Source organism: Chiloscyllium plagiosum, unplaced genomic scaffold (genome assembly GCF_037043375.1).
Source record: "Chiloscyllium plagiosum isolate Xiang-an unplaced genomic scaffold, Cpla_swu_hap1 HiC_scaffold_7, whole genome shotgun sequence".
Classification (NCBI taxonomy): domain Eukaryota; kingdom Metazoa; phylum Chordata; class Chondrichthyes; order Orectolobiformes; family Hemiscylliidae; genus Chiloscyllium; species Chiloscyllium plagiosum.
This window is the reverse complement of record NW_028270145.1, coordinates 55,585,802-55,605,730: the sequence shown is the minus strand read 5'-3', so window position 1 is coordinate 55,605,730 and position 19,929 is coordinate 55,585,802. Positions and strand designations below refer to the sequence as shown.

The window sequence follows — 19,929 nt, the reverse complement described above, 5'->3', positions numbered from 1 at the left end:
GCACCCAGCACACCAAAATATGCTTCCTTGCACAGTAAGTGAGAATGTTAGATAGTTTTTTCCCCATTTGGGTCTAAGGAAGATAATTCGGCAAGACCAAGAGAAAAGAAACCGGGCCAACCTTCACTTTGGTCCCCGAGACTCTCTCTGTTACTCCTGCCATAGAGCTCCAGTACCAATGAAGCTTGTGGCATGACCATAAACAATGAGTGAGGGTACCTATGCTTATTTTTGGTACATTAGAGATTCACCCTTTTTGAATGTTGCAAGATGATCTTCTGCCAAATGAACCCTATGAAGGACCTCCAACTGCATGGTGGGTGTTCTGTTACAGATCAAGATCATTCTCAGGTTCTCCCAAATGTCTTCCCATGTCTGAGGGAATCTCCACTCCCAGCTCTTGCTCCCAGACTTCTCATAGATGCTCAATGTTGTTTGAGGCACCGCCCCCCAGTAGATGGTAGAGAATATTAACAAAGAGGGTGCCTGTGGCATGAAGCACTCTCCTTTGTGTCAGACCCATAGGGGTAGGTCAAAAGCGTAGTCTTTTTTTGGATAAAATCCCTAACCTGAAAGTAACAAAACAATCTCTGCTACGCAAACCATACTCGTGGCTCATTTGATCCAAAGACATCATGACCTTCCCGTCAACCAGGTCTCCCCTCAAACAGGAGACTCCCCTAGTTGCCCACAGTTTGAATCCAGGGTTGATCATCCCTGGCTGGAATCCCGGTGTACCAACTATATGGGTAAGAAAGGAGGTTTTAGATAAACTGCCCTCACTGTCGCTCTGCTGTTCATGCTTGGACTGTATCAATAAGGATTGGATTTTGACGGTATTCCATAACTGTCCTCATTTTATCCATAAACAACAGACTAGTAAGGGGGCACTTTGCCTGGGAGGCCTCAACATCCAAACATATTGATCTCTGGTCCTCACAAGCCCAGTCACTCACGAAGGACAGAAGGGAGTTTAGTTGGCATCTCTTAATAACCTGAAGAAGGGCTAATGCCCGAAACGTCGATTCTCCTGTTCCCTAGATGCTGCCTGACCTGCTGCGCTTTTCCAGCAACATATTTCCATCTCTTAATAACTGGAAAGTGTACTCCCCTCTGCCCCTCCAAACACTTGGGGTAATTGCAGTTTGGTGGGCTTAATGAAGGACCACATAGGACGCCAAATAAAAAAAAACTAAGCCAACCAGTAAGTCTCAGCAACATTTGCGTGGGAAACATCAGGGGGAACATTTGCATGGGATATAATAGACGTGGAAGGACATTCATTTTGATAAGGGCTATTTGACCTAACCAAGAAATTGGAAGGTCTCCCAACTTTGAAGATCTTATCTAATCTTGTCAAGCAAATGAGCAAAGTTAGCCTTAAATAATCGATCAAGGTTAGAGTAACAAAAATACCTAAGAAAACCCTCCTGCGATCATTTAAAAGGCAATTGTAATTCACCTTCGATATCAGGTACTCCCTTAAGATCTCCCACAGGCATAGCTTCTGACTTTGCAAAATTGATCTTATATCCCAAAAAGCCAGCCAAATGAATTAAAGCATCATAAATGGGGTACAGAAATTGCCAGCTTTGATAAGAAGAGGAGAACATCATCTGCGTATAAAGTAATCTAACGTGCTCATGATCCCATTTCCGGGGTAGCTATGTTCGGGTCCTTACTGATATTCAGCTGCTGGCAGAGGCTCACCAATGTAAACAATAGTGGTGAAAGGGGACAACTTTGACAACTGCCCCGACAGATATTGAAATTACTGGACCTTACACCAATGGGTGAGAACTGCACCAGAGGGTCACTATACAGAACCTCCACCCAACTGACAAAAACCTCACCTAGACGGAACCGTCCACCTATTGGAATGATTTCTCTACATCTAAAGAGATCACCAAACTTTGAACCAACCATTGCTGACACACTTGGACCATATTCATTCATCTTCTAATATTATTGGAGGACCTATGGCCCTTTATAAAACACGTCTGGTCCTCCTTAACTATATTGGGCAATATCTTCTCCAATCGCAATGCAAGAGTCTTGAAGTTTGAATTTAGCAATGAAATGGGTCTATATGAAGCACAATCCTCTGGGGTCTTACCTTTCTTGAGAATGAGAGAGATGTTAGCCTCTCTCAGGGATGGCAGGGGGCAGTCATGACTGCACAAATAGTTGTACATGTCCAGTTGTACACGACCCTGACAGGATATTTATAATTCTTTGTAGAATTTATTTGGGATACCATCAGGGATGAGCACCTTCCCAGTTTGGAGCTGTCTTATTGCCTCCTATATCTCTTGCACTGTCAAGGCGGCATTAAGAAGAGGCTGTTCAGCCTGTTCAGAGGTCAAATCTGGAAGATCCACGTTCTTTAAAAAAAAATCTATCTTAGCCAACTTATCCTCACAGCATTCCGACTGATATAGCTCAGAGTAAAAACTCCGATATACTAAGTGCTACACTGATCCTTTTACAGTCACATGTAAGAATCCCAGTGCCTTCTCTGATTGATGCAATGGATTGGAGGGCGCTCTTTTTCCTGGCCAGGTATTTGCCTGGTGTATCGCCATGCTCAAAAAAGCTTTTATTTTGTGAAAGAGAGTTCTGTCTTCACTGTTTGAGTGAGCATGGACTGCAAAACAACCCGGAGAGCTGTGACTCACTGCAAGTTAATCACTAAATTGACCTATCAAAATACGTTGTATTGGCTGCCTTCAACCGTACCTTGAGCAGACGTTACTGCTCTCCGTTCTGTCGCTTCCGGCGAGCTGAATAAGAGATTACTATCCCCCTAATGTAGGCCTTCGCAGTCTCCCAGAGTATAAATGGGTTACTAGCTGCACCTGAACTGATGGCCAAGAATGCTTTAAATGCACTCGAGAGGTACTCAACAAACTTACTGTCCTTAAGAATATAAGGATCCATTTGCCAATGCCAGGAACCTGTTCCATTGCCCTTAATTTCAACTTCCAAACACACTCCGCATGATCAGAAATGGCTATGTTTCCGATTTTACAGGACATCTCTGAATCCAGAAAAACCGAGGGTGCTAGAAAAAGGTCAATCCTATTATGACACTGGTGTAGATTACAGAAAAAGGTGAAGTCTCTACCTGTAGGGTGGAGACATCTCCAAACATCCACCAGCCCCAATTCTATGACAATTGCTTGGATTACGGAGAGGTCTTTAGAGGACCTATGGGCATTCTATCCACTATGGGGTCCATGAGGCGATTAAAGTCTCCCCATATGATAGTGTATCACATTCCAAGGGCAATCAACTTAAAAAGTGCATCAGTCAAGAATCTGAGGGGGTATGCTGGGGGATATTAGGCATTTAGGATGCCATACTTGTCATCACGTATCAAAACTTGAAGAATTACAAACAGTTCATAGTCAACTTTAACTTGATCTAACAACTTGAATGGGAAACTCTTCTGGACAAGTACAGCCATTCTCCTGCTCTAAGTATTAAAGGACGAAAAACAAACACCCGATTAAACCCATCCTGCTTTAGGTGCTCTTTAACATCAAGATGGGTTTTTTGCAACAGAGCAATATCCACCTTCTCCTCCCCGACACTCGAAAGTACTTTTTTTCTCTTGACAGGGGAGTGAACTCCCTTTAATATTCCAGGTGCACCAATTGAGGAGAAGCTTACCCATGTCCCACCATAACAACTCTTGAACTTCTGAGATGAAGAATTCTACTCACAGCCCGCTGAGTATAAATAAATGAAGACTCATAGCATCTAAAAAATGCATACACTAAAACCGCATTAACAAAAAGCTTTCAAAAACTACCGCTACTAAAAACCAACAAACCAAACCAATTACAACACACAAAGGACATTTCAGGGGAGACTCTTCCCCCTCTGCACACAGGGGACGCTTACACTATCCACACACACTTCCATAACTCTTTCTAGCTTGAGTTGCGCCCCAAACTAAGGCGAAGGATAAACAAAAATCGGTATTATGGACAAAGAAATTAAAAGTAGCACTTCACCCATTCCTAACCCTACACTGACTACAATTATCACTGTTAAAAAAAACCCAACAACAATTTCTGTAATAAAATAATAAAGATAAAAAAGTACAAGTAGTAGAGAAAAAAAAGGGAAAAGAGAACCATTATTGCTCATGATCTTTCGACCATCTGGTTTATTTCAAAGTGTCCAAATAAGTTATTTGCTTTTTCTGAGGAGTCAAATTCATGCACGGTCCCTTTGTGATTAAAATGAAGCACTGCCGGATGCCTGATGGTATATGGAATATCCACATCCCTCAGTCTCTTCTTCACTTCACTAACGAACCTTCTCTTGCAGATTATGGCCGGATAAAAGTCCTGTAAGAACATAAACTTTGATCCTTTATAAACCAGGGCCTGTGGATCCTTTCTCAGCAATCTGGAGGCTTCCATTACCTTTTGTTTATCCCTATAGGACTGGAATTGCACTCGAACCGGATGGGGGCACTGGTCCGAACTGGTCCTGCACACCGCCACCTGGTGAGTTGTCTCAATCTGCACCCGGCTCGCCTCGACCTCCCAGCCCAGAAATTGCAGCAGCCATTCTTCGAGAAAACTGGCTAGCTACTCGCCTTCCGCTCGCTCTGGCAGTCCGACCACCCGATGTTAGATCGCCACCATCTTGGATCCCCCCACAATAACTTTTTAACTTTGTGCTACCTTCAAAATTATTTCAGTCACCTTTAATAAATATTGTGTGCAGTGCACGTAAACCTCAAAGCATCTGAAAAGGTTAATACTTGATTGAGTTCAGTAACCATCACCCAACGAGATGATATCACGGGGAACTTGTTCAGAGTAAAGAAAGAAATTGAGAGAAATAGACCTGGAGCTAGTGTGCTTCTAACAGTCTTGACAGGGATAGCACTACTTAAAGACTGTGAAAAATTAAAAGATATTATACAGTTTCTGCAATAAAGATGCTTTTTCCCCCAAGGTAGAAAAGAACTTGCAGTTTTTCTCTGGAAATTAGGCTAGAAGTTAAATGTAAACTCTAATTCATCTGATAACAGAAAGTGACTTTTGGAAAATTGCCAAACAAAGCTTTTAGGAAGAAAAGAGCTGGTGTTTACTGCCTATAATTGGGAAAACTCTGGCACTGGAAGAGACTACAAGGCTTCTATGCTGATGGCTGCCAAGCAACCCTTTCTGATTTTAGTTTCTGCTTAACAAACCTAGTATTATACAGAACAGGAAAACCTCTAAAGCTGCAAAAAAGCTAAAACTCTCTCTCTTCGTGTCTTGGTTGGAGTATTTGACAACATGATAAAATTTCCACAACTCAAGTCATTTGAATACCCATAAACCCTGACAAACTGAACTGTATTTGTTTTCTAAAGACTTGGAACCAGCAAGTTTGGAGAAGATTTGTAGTTCAGGTTGAGGTTCTGGATGTAAGTTTGCTCACTGAGCTGATAGGTTCATTTTCAGATGTTTCGTCACCATACTCGATAACATCAGTGAGCCTCCGATGAAGCACTGGTGTTATGATCCACTTTCTTTTTATCTGTTTTGATTTCCTTTGGGTTGGTGATATCATTTCCTGTTCTTTTTCTCAGAGGGTGGTAAATGGGGTCCAAGTTGATGTGCTTATTGATAGAGCTCCAGTTGGAATGCCATGCTTCTTGGAATTCTCAAGTGTGTCTGCGTTTGGCTTGTCCTATGACGGATTTGTTGACCCAGTCGAAGTAGTGTCCTTCCTCATCTGTATGCAAGGCAACTAGTGATAGTGTGTCATGTCTTTTTGTGGCTAGTTGATGTTCGTCTATCCTGGTGGCTAGTTTTTTGCCTGTTTGTCCAGTGTAGTGTTTGTTACAGTTCTTGCACAGCATTTTGTAAATTATGTCATTATTTACAAAACATTTAACTATATAATTATTCAAGCTGAAAGGTCAGTAATTTAAGCTGCAGCTCCGATCAGGCATTGCCATCATTGTGTGGCTATCATGAGGTAGGGCTACAAGAATGAAACTAAGGGAGCCGCAAAAGAAAACCTGTATATTTTGGTACCAGACAGTCGAGGAAATTGCTAACCGAACCACTTACAGCATTCAAGTGTTAGGCAATTTAAAGTAGTGCATGACTCTTTCTTAACACAGAAGTTTCTTCAAAAAACAAGAAAGCAGCACGAGTCATTGGAAGACTCCAAAATGCAGAACAACAACGGGAGAACTGCCATTACTGCAGGGGAAAAATAAGTAGTTAAATACCTAATCACATTTGGAAACTGACATCAGAGATTGTACTGCCAAGAAGATTTCAGACTTGAGCCAAATAGAACATAAAATTGAACATCCTGGATAAGATTATTCTTGGGTACAGAATAGTTTCTAAACTAAGAGCAAAGAACAGTTCAGCATGGGGACAGGCATTTAGGCCCACCAAGGCTGCACTGTATTATCATTCTTGAGAATGAAGAACCACCCTTGTTCATCCTTAATTTGTTCTATTATCTGGAATGGGAGATTCCTTTGTACTTGTATTGCCACTCCTCTGCTTTTGGAATTGAAAGAGTAGAAGAATAACCTATTAAATCCTCCCTGCTGTAACTTCAAATGTTCCTTGTCATTCAAGTGTGTTTCCTTTAACAGGGTGATGTCAACCCTTTCCTTTCTGAGGTTTGAGAGCACCTTCTTTCTTTTGATCGGGGAATGGCTCCTTTTTATGTTCCAGGTGCACCATCTTAACGAACCACTAATCATGACCGGCCAGAGTGGCCTGTGGTTCCCCGAGTGGAAGAAGCTTACTCATGGTGTGCCAAGTGAAGAAATATCAAAATTTATAAAATCTAAAAACTACCATTACAGGTACTACCAAAACTAAAAAAAACTAACCACTACTCTTAAATTAAACAAACAAACACATAAAAAACAAATTGCTGGAGATTTCCCCCCTCATCCACACAGGGCAACCATCCCAAACCTTAACCATCCTGCTTCCTTCCAGTTACGGCCACACCCCAAACCCAAGCAGTACAGAAACAAAGAAAACCTATTATTTATACGTGAGAGTTAAAAGTAGATGCCCACCCTGTCGTCTCGATACATCAACACCATTCTTCTTTAATAAAAGAAATAACCACCCCTCACCCACAGGAAACAAAGAAATAACAAAAATTACTAAATGAGAGAGATAAAAAAAAACATTACATCAAAGCAATGCCAGGCCTGTAGGACCAACAACCACGAAAGGAAATGATATGCCATTGTCCATAGCATTTTTTCCGCCTGATCCAGACCATTTATTTCAAAGAGTCCAAAAAATAATTCCTTGCTTTCTCTGCTCAGTCAAAATTGTAAACAGACCTTCCATGGTTGACGCGCAGTACTGCTGGGCACCTCACAGAGTATTGGATATTCAAATCTCTCAATTTCATGAAAAGATTTGCTCTTCTTGATTTATAGCCCCAGAGACATCTTGAAACAACAAATTTTTGATGTTTGTACAGCAGAGCCTGTGAGTCTATTCCCAGCCTTCTGGAGGCTTCTATTATCAGTTGCTTCTCTTTATAACACTGGAGTGGCACTAGGACTGGGCGGGGGCGCTGATCCGACATGGGCGTGCGCATTGCAATCCGGTGATCCTGCTCCACACACACCCAGCCCAACTCAACTCCCAACCCCAGAATCTGCAGGAGCCACTGCTCCAGGAAGCTGACCAGGCTCTCAGCTTCTTCACGTTCCGGAAGCCCAATTATCTGCAATTTTTTCCTTCAATTTGATTCTTGAGGTTGTCAACCTGGTCCAGCAGGGCCTGAACCCAGTATTCCATTGTTCGAATCCACTCCTCCGAATTCTCTGTGTAGTCTCCGATGCCACGGTCCTTTGTTCAACTGCCTCAACACGTCGATCCAGCTTTCTAATCTCTTACTCATTCTTTTGTAGCATGGCAGAGATCCGTCCCAGTGCCGATTCAATTTTCTCTCGGAGTTTGTTTCTCTCAGACTAGATTCTGCTGCTCCAATAGGTTCAAAAGCGCCGTTGCGCAAGTTGGGGCCGTGGCCGCATCTGACAATGTGCCTGCTTGCAGTGGTCCTCTCACTACCTTTCTTTTGTTCATCTTCATCTTGTTCCCAGAACATTAGAATCAGATCTTAAAAGGTTCTCAGTATTTTGTGTTGCTTTGTTTTATTGAGTTTTCTTATGAATGACTAGTGGGGCAGACCCCAACACAGCAGACCTATCAGATCGCCGCCATCTTGGATATCCCTGTGTACTGTACCTTTAAGACAGAGTGAATGCTGCTCTGAACTGAGCGATTACAAGCACCATATGTGACTAGATACCAGTCCGAGAGAGTACTGGAAAATTGAAAATATGTAACATTTGGCCGTGAAACAGATACCTGGGCTTTGGTTGCTGCTTTGATAACAATTTGAATTTAAGCTATCATGACCCCGGATACTAATTATGCCCCCGGATACTAAAACCCAACCGAGTTTAAATTTGTGGTTTTGCCAACATCAAACCAATGACATGATCCGATGTTGGGGATATAAAAATGTGGACATTTTGAAAATTAGAGAGAGAGTATCTGCCATCAAGACAGATCCAAGAAAATCTCTCTATCAAAGGTACCCTTTTGTATGAAACATACTTACAGTTAAAAAAAGATGATGTCCCAGGGAATTCAGCAGCCAGAAGAGTGAAATCACAGAAGATGAGAGCGGCTGTGTGGTTTTGCAATTAAGTTGATGTAATTTTAATAAGTGTCTTATAGGAACAGTATATTGTTATAGAGTTGGAAGCAGGTAATAAGCAGTTAAGAGAAAGGGAGGGCTTAAAGTTGTGAATAGTTGTTATATATTCACTTTTAGAGTTAAAAAAATAAATTGATGTTATTTTCTTCAAATAGTGGAATTTGAGAGTTCTCTGTCAGTCATATTTTAACAGATTACGAGGCGAGCTGAGCTCTTCTGGGTGTTTGATTTAATTAACAGAGGGGCTCACCTCCGTGTTGTAACAAGCCGAAAACATTTATTTCACGTAATCACCTCACACACTGAAAGTGTTCAAGATTTTTACATTGCAGAACAAATTTTAATAAAACATTTCCATTGTTAACTCACCCGTAATGATTCCATATAAGATTTATGACAGTCAATATGTAAAGTGTGTCCACACGTTTGAACATACACACCACCTTCCCAACCTATGGACACTGACTGCAGGCAAGAACTCTAAACAAAGATAAATTATGAACAAAAATTTAGGGCATGAAATTTCATTTCATCATTGGACAAAATAAAACAATAAATGAAATGTAAAAGCAAAAGAATCAAGTTATCAAGACAATAGACATTACAAAAGATCATTAAGGGATATTTACAGGAAAGAAAATGTAAAAATTTTATTTCTAGCTTACATGCACAATTTTGTAAGGAACTGCTTATTTATGGAATTTACTACTTCAATTGGCAATTTAAAATATCTTGCAAATATAAAATATCATGCATGTAAAAAGATCTAATCAAAGGAAAAGCATCAAAGTTACAGCTGTTACAATGCTGCCATCTACAGATCATTTTGTTCTTCTTAAATCAAAACATTTTAAAAATCCGCAACAACTGAGGGCAAATTAATGTAGTACTACTTCACTAGACACAATTATATGCTCTTTCTTATGGGAAGATCATCATGGGATTGTCATTTATATCATACAATCAGAAACTCACTGCTGTAGGTTAAACATTTGTATTAAATTAAAAAGTTGACAATGTGTTTATCATGTTTGTTTGGCTATTTTTAAAAAAATTATATTTACTTGGAACTTAATTTTCATCAATGCCCATTTTAATCCAAAGCCAGCCTGCAAATTAAAAAAAAAACACCAGAGAAAATAGTTTATAGAATAGCTGAATGATTGTACAATAGAAATCATTGTACTGAACGACTGCCATATGAAACACAGAAGACTAAAACCATTTCCTTCAGTCTCTACTTCAAACTCAATTCTGCCTAAATACCGACTCCATCCTGCCAACACTCTACAATAAACCAGTCTAGCTTCAACTTTGATGGAAGGCTGCTACTTAAGGTCAGAGCCTAGCTTTTAGGGGTAATGTACTGGCATGGTTAGAGGATTGGCTGACTGGCAGAAAGTATGAGTGTAGGGATAAAGGAGGCATTTTCAGGATTTTAGCCAGTGACTATTGAAGTTCTGCGGGGATCCCTGTTTGTATCACAACTATTCATGTTATACATTAATGATCTGGATAAAGGAACTGAGGGTGCTGTTTCTATGTTTGCAGATGACACAAGGATAGGTGAAGGGGCAAGTAATGTTCAGGATGTGGGAAGGCAGCACAAGGACTAGGACAGGCTCGGTCAATGGGCAAAGAAGTGGCAGATGGAATTCAATTTAGGAAAGTGTGAGGTTGTGCACTTTGGTAGGAAGAATAAAGGTGTAGGTTACTTTCCAACTGGGGAAAGCCTTTGGTAATTTGAATAATAAAGGGACTTGGCAATCCTCGTTCAGTATTCTCTTGACATGCAGGTTCAGTTGGCAGTTCAGAAGGCAAACTGCAATGTTAGCATTCATTTCAAGAGGGCTACAAAACAAGAGTAGAGAAGTACTGCTGAGGCTATGCAAGAATCTGGTCAGCCTGCATTTCGAATATTGAGAGCAGCTTTGGACCCCGCATCGAAGGAAGGATGCGCTGGCATTGCAGTGAGTCCAGAAGAGGTTTATAAGAATGGCCCCAGGGATGAAGGGTTTGTCATATGAGCAGCAGTTGAGGACTCTGGGTTTGTACTTGATGGAATTTAGAAGGATGAGAGGGGAACCTGATTGAAACCTACAGAATACTGAGAAGCCTGGATAAAGTGGAAGTGGAGAAGATGTTTCCACTAGTCGGAATCTAGGACCAGAGGAGACACCCTCAGAGTGAAGGGACGAACCTTTTGAACTGAGATAAGGAGGAATTTCTTCAACCAAAGGGGAACAAATCTGTGGAACTCATTGTCACAAAGGACTGTGGAGACCAAGTCATTGTGTATTTAAGACAGACAGATAGGTTTTTAATTGGTAAGGGGATCAAGGGTGTTGGGAAGATGGCAGAAGAATGGGCTTGAGAAACTATCCACCCGGATCGACTGGCAGAGCAGACTTAAGAGTCCATATGACCTAATTCTGCTTCTATATCTTATGGTCTCATGTTCTTATAGATTGAATCCCAAGAATGATCTTTTGATCATATATGCATGCAATTTTTAAGACCATCTTTTTCTATCTCTTAATATTGCCCACCTTCAAATGCACCTTAGTTGATATGCTGCTGATATTCTCAGTCATGTCTTTACAATACTGGATTTGATAATTCCTCGCAGCTGTTAGCTGGTCTCCCACATTCTAACTTACAGAAATATGAGGTCTTTTGAAACTCTGTAGTCTGTGTCCTAACTCTCTCAAAGTCCAATTCACCGATCACTCTGTCCTCACTGACCTATATTGGCTCCCATTCAAGAAAGATTTTGATTTTTAATTCTTGTTTATAATTCCCTTTGAGGTTGTGCTTTCAGCTGTCTAGGCCAAGCACTCGGGAATTCCTTCTTAAACCTCTCTAGCCTTTTACATCACTATCTCATTTAATATACTCCATAGAACCTAACCCTTTGACAAAACAAAAACTTTTGATCGTTTGAAGTAACATAACTTTATGTGCTGCTGTCATCCTTTGTATTATAATGTACTTGCGAAGCACAATGGGATATTTTACTATATTAAAGCCACAATACAAATGTAATCTGATCTTGTATCGTACTGTTCATTAGTCGATAAAGATCAGAGTACATGCTAATGTTTCTTTAAATTTAGATTATAAAATTAAGGGAGGGAGATTTATCAGTTTATAAAAGTGTCCACCTTCTGTGCCTTAACAAAGCATCGACTTCCCAACCCTAAAAGCCATCTATTTTTCAATTTCATTCAGTGCAATCACCATTCCACTTATGTATCAGTGAAACTGCCAGTTAGTTCTAAAATTTAGCAAATGATTTGGTGTTGAGTCCACAAAATGAGATAATACTTAGTTAACTCACTATAACTGAAAATAGCACATCAAAAGAAGGAATTTGCATCTAGACACCCACATCTGAATGAATGTTATGTTATTCTAAAGGAACATTTCAGTCCATACTTATCATCCCTCTACCACATGTCACATTGGGATCACAGAGGACAGAATGTAATAATACCTCATCATCAGGCCTAAGTCAATACCATTGTGCAAGACAATGTGATATGTCAAGAGAAGGCGAAATCACCCCTCTATTTTCCACTCACTACTGATAGCTTGGATAAGGGTGGGAATAGACCCATTCTTCACATTGGACTCAATGTAGATCAACTTATGGACTTTACAAACAGTAATTCCAATTGAATGCAACCATCATACTGTGTTCAAATTTAACTTACAAAATTAAAACACTATTTTAAATCCAACAAAAATGACACTGACGTCTTTGAAGTACTGCTGCAAATCTGTGATCCTGACATCATGTGCAGTTCCACAGGTATCCTCAGGGTAAATTTGCTCTTCATCACTGGTTGGCAATTTCTTTGGTTCAGTGCTTCTACGACGGTGCCCAAGGACTGCAATAAATTAACAAGTCAGTACTGGCATGTATAAATGTCAGAAGTCCAGTAACAAGAACATTACATACAATTCTATCCTTTCTATCAAATCTGCAATATCCAAAATCCCAATGGTATGAAATTAATAACAGCAACATGAATTTGGTCCAAAGTAGACAAAAACCAGATAAGGTTGCAAGTTAAAATAGCATCTGGGGAAATATGTTTTGCTTTAGGAAAAGAATCGATTCCAGGGAAGGAGAGGAATCGAAGTCATCCAATCAGAGGAATGAGTTAGAGAAAAACATGATACAGACAATCAGAGATGGTGCTGGATTCATTGCAGCTAATTAAATCAAATTCTTGCTTTACTACAAAGAAAGGAGTCAGCTGTTTGGGGGGTCTATGTTAAGTCGCGAAGATCTTTGCTATCCTTAAGTTTTACCATTTTGTATGCTATGATAAAGTTAATAAAAATATATATAAAAATCAACATACAGAAATGAAAAACATAAATGATTAATTAATTAATACTCATTTAGGATAGTAAGAAATAACTGTGTTCTGTTCAGTAAGGAGCAACAGATTGCAGTGTTGCCTGCTTGGTGCCAGGCAGGGGTTGGACATCTGCTCAGGATGGGAGAAAACCTGTGGTAGGAGGAGAAGAATCCATCGGTTGTCATCATGTAGGTATCAGCAACATATGCAAAGCGAAGAAAGAAGCTCTATACCGGGACTGAGAAGCACGAAATTAAAAAGCAGAACCTTAAAAGGTTATAATCTACAAATTATTACCCAGGCTGCATACAAATTAGCACAGGGCATGTAAAATTAGGCAGATTAAATCATAGCTAGTACAAGAGAAGTGATTTCTGGCTTGTGGGCCGCTGCCACCAGTGCTGGGCAAATTGCACATACTGGGGCCAGGACTCTAGCAAACTGTATAAATAGGGAAATAGAGAGTTAGAAACTAAATAATAGGGGCAAAGGTGCGATTACACGAAGATTTGGTATACCAAAGTGTACAAACAAGGTATGAGAGGAAAACAGTTATGTGGGACACAATGGTCCGAGAATGGGAGAAAAGAAACTAAAAAAAAACTTTACAAATACACCAATAGCCTAGACTAGGTGTCACAAAGGTACGAACAAAACTGAAGGCTCTGTAATTGAATGCATGGCATTCATAATAAACTAAAAAAACTGACAGAACACAGTGAAATAAAAGATATGTAATCTGATCGCGATGATGGCAATGTGGTTGCAGAATATCAATAGCCCAGAATATTGAGGGGTATATCAAAGGAGTAAGTGAGGTCTGCAGATGCTGGAGATCAGAGCTGAAAATGTGTTGCTGGAAAAGCGGAGCAGGTCAGGCAGCATCCAGGGAACAGGAGAATCGACGTTTCGGGCATAAGCCTGAAGAAGGGCTTATGCCCGAAACGTCGATTCTCCTGTTCCCTGGATGCTGCCTGACCTGCTGCGCTTTTTCAGCAACACATTTTCAGGGGTATATCAAAGTCAAGTAGTATAGAAGCTATTTTAATGTGGAGGTGTAGCACTGTTATTCAAAGATGCATTTTTGCAATAATCAGAGATGGCCTTGTTTTGGGAGATCAGGATGTAGAATTGCCTTGGGTGAAGATGAAGAATGCAAAGGGAAGAAACCACCAGTGTGAGTGGTCTGCAGGCTCCCCAACAGTGAATACAATTCGGGACAACTATTGGCTGCTTGCAATAAGAGGATGGTAATAATCATGGGAGACTTTACTTGATACATAAACCAAAAAAAACCAGATACACCAGTAACCTGGAATGACGTACTCATAGCATGTTTCTGAGATAGCTTCTTAGAGCAACTCATTCTAGAGTTGACCACAGAGCAACTTGTATTCTACTTGGTATTGCGTAACAACAAGATTAAATAGTGACTTTAGATTAAACACTTCCCGAGGTACCAGTGATTACAATATGATTGAATTTCACAAACAGTTTGAAGGAGAGATGATCAGGACTAAGACTAATATTTTAAACCTCTAAAGTGCAACTATGTAAGCATGAAAGCTGACCTAGCTGAAGTAAACTGGCATACTAGGTTAGGAGATAGATCAATAGAAGTGATAGATGTTTATGGGGATATTCCAGAATAATTAGAGTAAATAGAGTAAATTAGAGTAAATATTCTTACTATAAAGAAAAACTGAAGGGAAGACATCAAAGAAGATAGGAATTCATCAACTCAAGGAAAAGGTAGATAACTTCACAACAGTGAGTGAAAGGTCAGTTGATTGGTCAGAATATAAATAACAACAGAGAATGGCTAAAATGTTAATCAGGAGGACAAAGTTAGACTACAATAGGAAGCTGGTGAGGATTTTTAAAACAGATAGTTGTAAAAAGGACAAATATTTAAAAATGAAATGAATATTGGTCCTCCAGAGCATCAGAATGGGGAGTTATCAATAAATAATAAGGAAATGGTGGATGAAGTGAACAAATATTTCATTTCTGGCTTCACTATAGAGGATACCAAAAAAATTGCAGGTAATGGCAGTAAATGAGGATGTGAAAAGGAGGGAGATTTGGTAAAATTACAATTACCAGAGAAGTAAGATTAAACAAACTGATGGAGAGGCAGACTAACAAGTTTCTAGGTCCTGATGAACTTTATCCTCGGATCTGAAAAGATGTAGCTCATGAACAAGTAGATGTTAACAGATAGTGGTAATTTTCAAAAATTCCCCAGATTCAGACTGGAAAGTAGCTAGTGTAACACTTCTATTCAAGAATGGAAGAGAGCAGAAAATTTGAAGATTTGGTCCAGCTAGCTTGCTGGCTATCACCAGGGAAGCTGTTGGAATCAAATCATTAAAGAAATTATAATTGCACGCTTTCATAAATTCAAGCTAATAAACAAGAAACAGCACGGTTTTGTCAAGAGGAAATCATGTTTAACCAATTTATTGCAGTAACATGCGCTGTGTACATGGATTTCCACAAGACATTACTGTGGAAATCAAAAACTCTCAGTACATGGAGATGACATGAAGAGAAGCAGCATTGACTAGCAAAGAGTATGCAATTATGAATTATTTTCTGATGGACAGGACATGATGAGCGGAGTCCCGCAGGAAATGCATTGGGTCCTCTACTTATATCAATGAATGAGATGAGAGGAAGAAAGGTATGCCATCAAAATTCACAGAATACACCAAGAGTGGGTGGCACGGTGGCACAGTGGTTAGCACTGCTGCCTCACAGCGCCAGAGACCCGGGTTCAATTCCCGCCTCAGGCGACTGACTGTGTGGAGTTTGCACGTTCTCCCCGTGTCTGCGTGGGTTTCCTCCGGGTGCTCCGGTTTCCTCCCACAGTCCAAAGATGTGCAAGTCAGGTGAATTGGCCATGCTAAATTGCCAGTAGTGTTAGGTAAGGGGTAAATGTAGGGGTATGGGTGGGTTGCGCTTCGGCGGGGCGGTGTGGACTTGTTGGGCCGAAGGGCCTGTTTCCACACTGTAAGTAATCTAATCTAATAGCTAGAAAACAATGTTGTTCAGGTGACACACAGATGGAAGACTGATATAGTCAGGTGACTGAATGGGCAAAAATCTGACAAATGGAACATAATGTGAGTACAAGAATGCTTGTGGCATGATAGTATTGACTCCACCTCTAAGCCAGGAAGTCCAGGTTCAAATTCCATTTGCTCAAGAGGTGTGAAACACTTCTCTGAACAGGTTGATTAGAAAATACAAATGGGAACATGTGAAGTTGCTCAGTTTGGCAGGAAGAATGACAAAAGGTATCACTTAAATGAAGAATGACTGCAGAATTCTAAGGTCCAGATAGATTTAGGTGTTTGAGAGCATAAGTTACCAAGGTTAGCATGTATCTCATATAATCAAGATAGCTTATTGGACGCAATCCTTTATTATGAAAGGAACTGAACATAAAAGATAGAAATATAGAACAGTGAGCCTGACGTTGGTGGTGGGAAAGTTGTTGGAGGGAATCCTGAGGGACAGAATGCACTTGTATTTAGAAAGGCAAGGACTGATTAAGGATAGTCAACATGGTTTTGTGCGTGAGAAATCATGTCTCTCAAACTTGATTGAGTTTTTTGAAGTAACAAAGAGGATTGATGAGGGCAGGGCAGTAGATGTGATCTATATGGACTTCAGTAAGGCGTTCGACAAGGTTCCCCATGGGAGACTGGTTAGCAAGGTTAGATCTCATGGAATACAGGAAGAACTTGCCATTTGGATACAGAACTGGCTCAAAGGTAGAAGACAGAGGGTAGTGATGGAGGGTTGTTTTTCAGACTGGAGGTCTGTGACCAGTGGAGAGCTACAAGGTTCAGTACTGGGTCCACTACTTTTCATCATTTATATTAATGATTTGGATGTGAGCTGAAGAGAGGTACGGTTAGTAAGTTTGCAAATGACACCAAAATTGGAGGTGCAGTGCACAATGAAGAAGAGAAGATTACCTCAGATTACAATGGGATCTTGATGAGATGGGCCAATGGGCTGAGAAGTAGCACATGGAGTTTAATTTAGATAAATGCGAGATGCTGTATTTTGGGAAAGCAAATCAGAGCAGGACATATACGCTTAATGATAAAGTCCTAGGGAATGTTGCCGAACAAAGAGACCTTGGAGTGCAGGTTCATAGCTCCTTGAAAGTAGAGTCACAGGTAGATAGGATAGTGAAGCATGCATTTGGTATGCTTTCTTTTATTGGTCAAGAGTATTGAGTACAGGAGTTGGGAGGTCATGTTGTGGCTGTACAGGACATTGGTTAGGCCACTGTTAGAATATTGCGTGCAATTCTGGTCTCCTTCCTATCAGAAAGATGTTGTGAAACTTGAAAGGGTTCAGAAAAGATTTACAAGGATGTTGCCAGGGTTGAAGAATTTGAGTTATTGGCTAGGACTGTGTTCCCTGGAGCGTCAGAGGCTGAGGAGTGACCTTATAGAGGTTTATAAAATCATGAGGGGCATGGATAGGATAAATAGACAAGGTCTTTTCCCTGGAGTCAGGGAGTCTAGAACTGGAGGGCATAGGTTTAGGTTGAGAGAGCAAAGATATAAAAGACACCTATGGGGCAACAAATGGGCTGCCAGAGGAAGTGGTGGAGGCTGGTACAATTGCAACATCTAAAAGGCATCTGGATGGGTATATGAATAGGACGGGTTTGGAGGGATATGGTCCAGCTGCTGGTAAGTAGAACTAGATTGGGTTGGGATACCTGGTCGACTGGAGGGTCTGCTTCCGTGCTGTACATCTCTATGACTCGATGTTATACTTCATTTATAAATGGCATTGGTGAGACTACAACTTGAAAACTATGTGTACTTTTGTTCTCCTTATTTGAGGAAGGATGTAAGTGCATTAGAATAGGAGATTTACTAGCCTGATACTTGGAATGAATATTCTTATGAAGATTGGTGGACAGACTGGGCTTGCTTCCACTAGAGTTTTCAAAGTTACATGATTGGAGTGTCTGAGCTGCTGAATGGTCTTGACAAGGTGGATGTGGCAAGAATGCTTTTTCTTGTGGATGACATTAGGCCTTGATTTAAAATTAGCAGTCACCCATGTCAGCTCAAGATGAGAATTTTTTTTTTCCACTCAGAGGGTTCACCGGCTTTGAAACATTCTGCATCAGGTGGTGGTGAATGTGGCAACATTAACCAGCTTTAAGGCAGTGGCAGATAAATACTTGTTTAGTAAGGAAATCAAAAGTCAATGAGGGTAGATGGGAATGTGCAGTTCAAACCACAAACAGATCACCTATGATCATAGTGTATGGAACAGCAGGCTTGAGAGTCTCCTACTCTGTATGTGTTTGTTCTACATAGTTGCAACTAAGGAATGAGTGATGGATAATCTTATAAATTTCCTCTTCCTTGCAGTAAATATTTTGAGTGGAGTGGGAGTATTGAAATTTTCTTGAAGCTACAATTGGAACTGATTTTATCAGCCACAACATTCTAACAAAATTTCAGAAATTTAACAACTCTGTTTACAGTGATTTAAATAGAGGCAACAACTTCCCTCTTACATATAACTCTATTGATACAGTCACCAGTTCTCTACTTTCTATAGCAAAGGCCAGCAAAACTGAACTATTAAATGTAAGCATGCAGGAGCAAAATATGGATTTCACTTCTCCGAGATGAGAGAAAACACTCAAGCAATATAATGTTAGCATTAATTTTCAATATTACAAAGGAGTTGTAGAGATTGCAGGTAGAGGATTTGTTTAAGATGCCATTAATGTTGAGAAATCTATTTAACTATTCTTTAAGAAGATCCTTTCAATTCGACAAAATTTGGTGTGACAATCAGAATCATTATGTTAGTTTTCTGACCTTCATGGTCAATGCCTTGGGCATACTAAATAGAAATCAACTTCAAGGAAGAAAGCATTCTGGAATTGTGCATCGATCGGGATTTAGCTAGTTGTGTGAGACAATAATTTATCTTTTGAAATTAGAGTGATATGAAATACCATTATTCTGTAAAACAATCTTCCACCTGAGCATACATATATGTGCCAATTAATCAAGATGTGCAATATAAATTTTGCAACATATGAAACTGGTTACCTGATGAAGCCTGCAATAGAACTACTAATCCTGTTGGTCTTTCCTCCGTTGACGGGCCACTTTGTCCACAAATTACACAGTCATATACAGTTTCTGAATCTGGTTGTTCAGTTGATCCTACATCCATGGCAACATCACTATCAGGTGATTCTGAAAGCAAAGTCCCACATTTAGAGTCCATTCAGGCAGGCATGCTTACATAAATTAAAATATGTACATTTTGGGAGAAGCACAACTAAAGTGTAACAAAACTCAGAATACATTCATGTTTCCCCCATCTTATTTTCAATGAAGCCAGATCACTAAGAAATTGAAGTTTGCCTGGTTTTACATCTCTTCTTGTAAATTGCACGGACACTTCATTGCTTGCAACCTGACAAAACACTCAATTTTAAGGACAACTAAGATAAACACTAAATGTTTCCGGACTCCCAAAACGTTACAAGTTTATGATGATCATAAAACGAAATCAATGGAAACACCTTTCCAGAAGCAGAAGAACTTGGAATTCTCAAAACTGTTTGGAAGCTGAGTCCATATACTTATGCATAAGAGAAAAGTGGAACATTGCTTAACAGAGGTGAATTTCTTTAGATTGTACTCTCATATGTAGTGGTAGAGAATGTAGCGATTTAAACAAATACAGAGGGTGAATATTTTAAAAGATTAATATTGTTGAAGACACCAATGTAAAACAACGA

General features: G+C 40.0%; 1 protein-coding gene across 6 annotated transcripts in view; it reads right to left on the bottom strand.

Annotated features, from left to right (window-relative positions):
* ubr3 (ubiquitin protein ligase E3 component n-recognin 3) overlaps positions 1 to 19,929 on the bottom strand; it is a 362,318-nt gene that overhangs the window by 118,471 nt on the left and 223,918 nt on the right. For all 6 annotated transcript variants that reach the window (XM_043693674.2, XM_087989039.1, XM_043693675.2 and 3 more), the window contains 3 exons: positions 19,229 to 19,378; positions 12,502 to 12,635; positions 9,112 to 9,222 (listed from right to left, as the gene is read on the bottom strand). In XM_043693674.2, the coding sequence (XP_043549609.1) occupies positions 9,112 to 9,222; positions 12,502 to 12,635; positions 19,229 to 19,378 (395 nt within the window). The remainder of the gene's footprint in view (positions 1 to 9,111; positions 9,223 to 12,501; positions 12,636 to 19,228; positions 19,379 to 19,929) is intronic.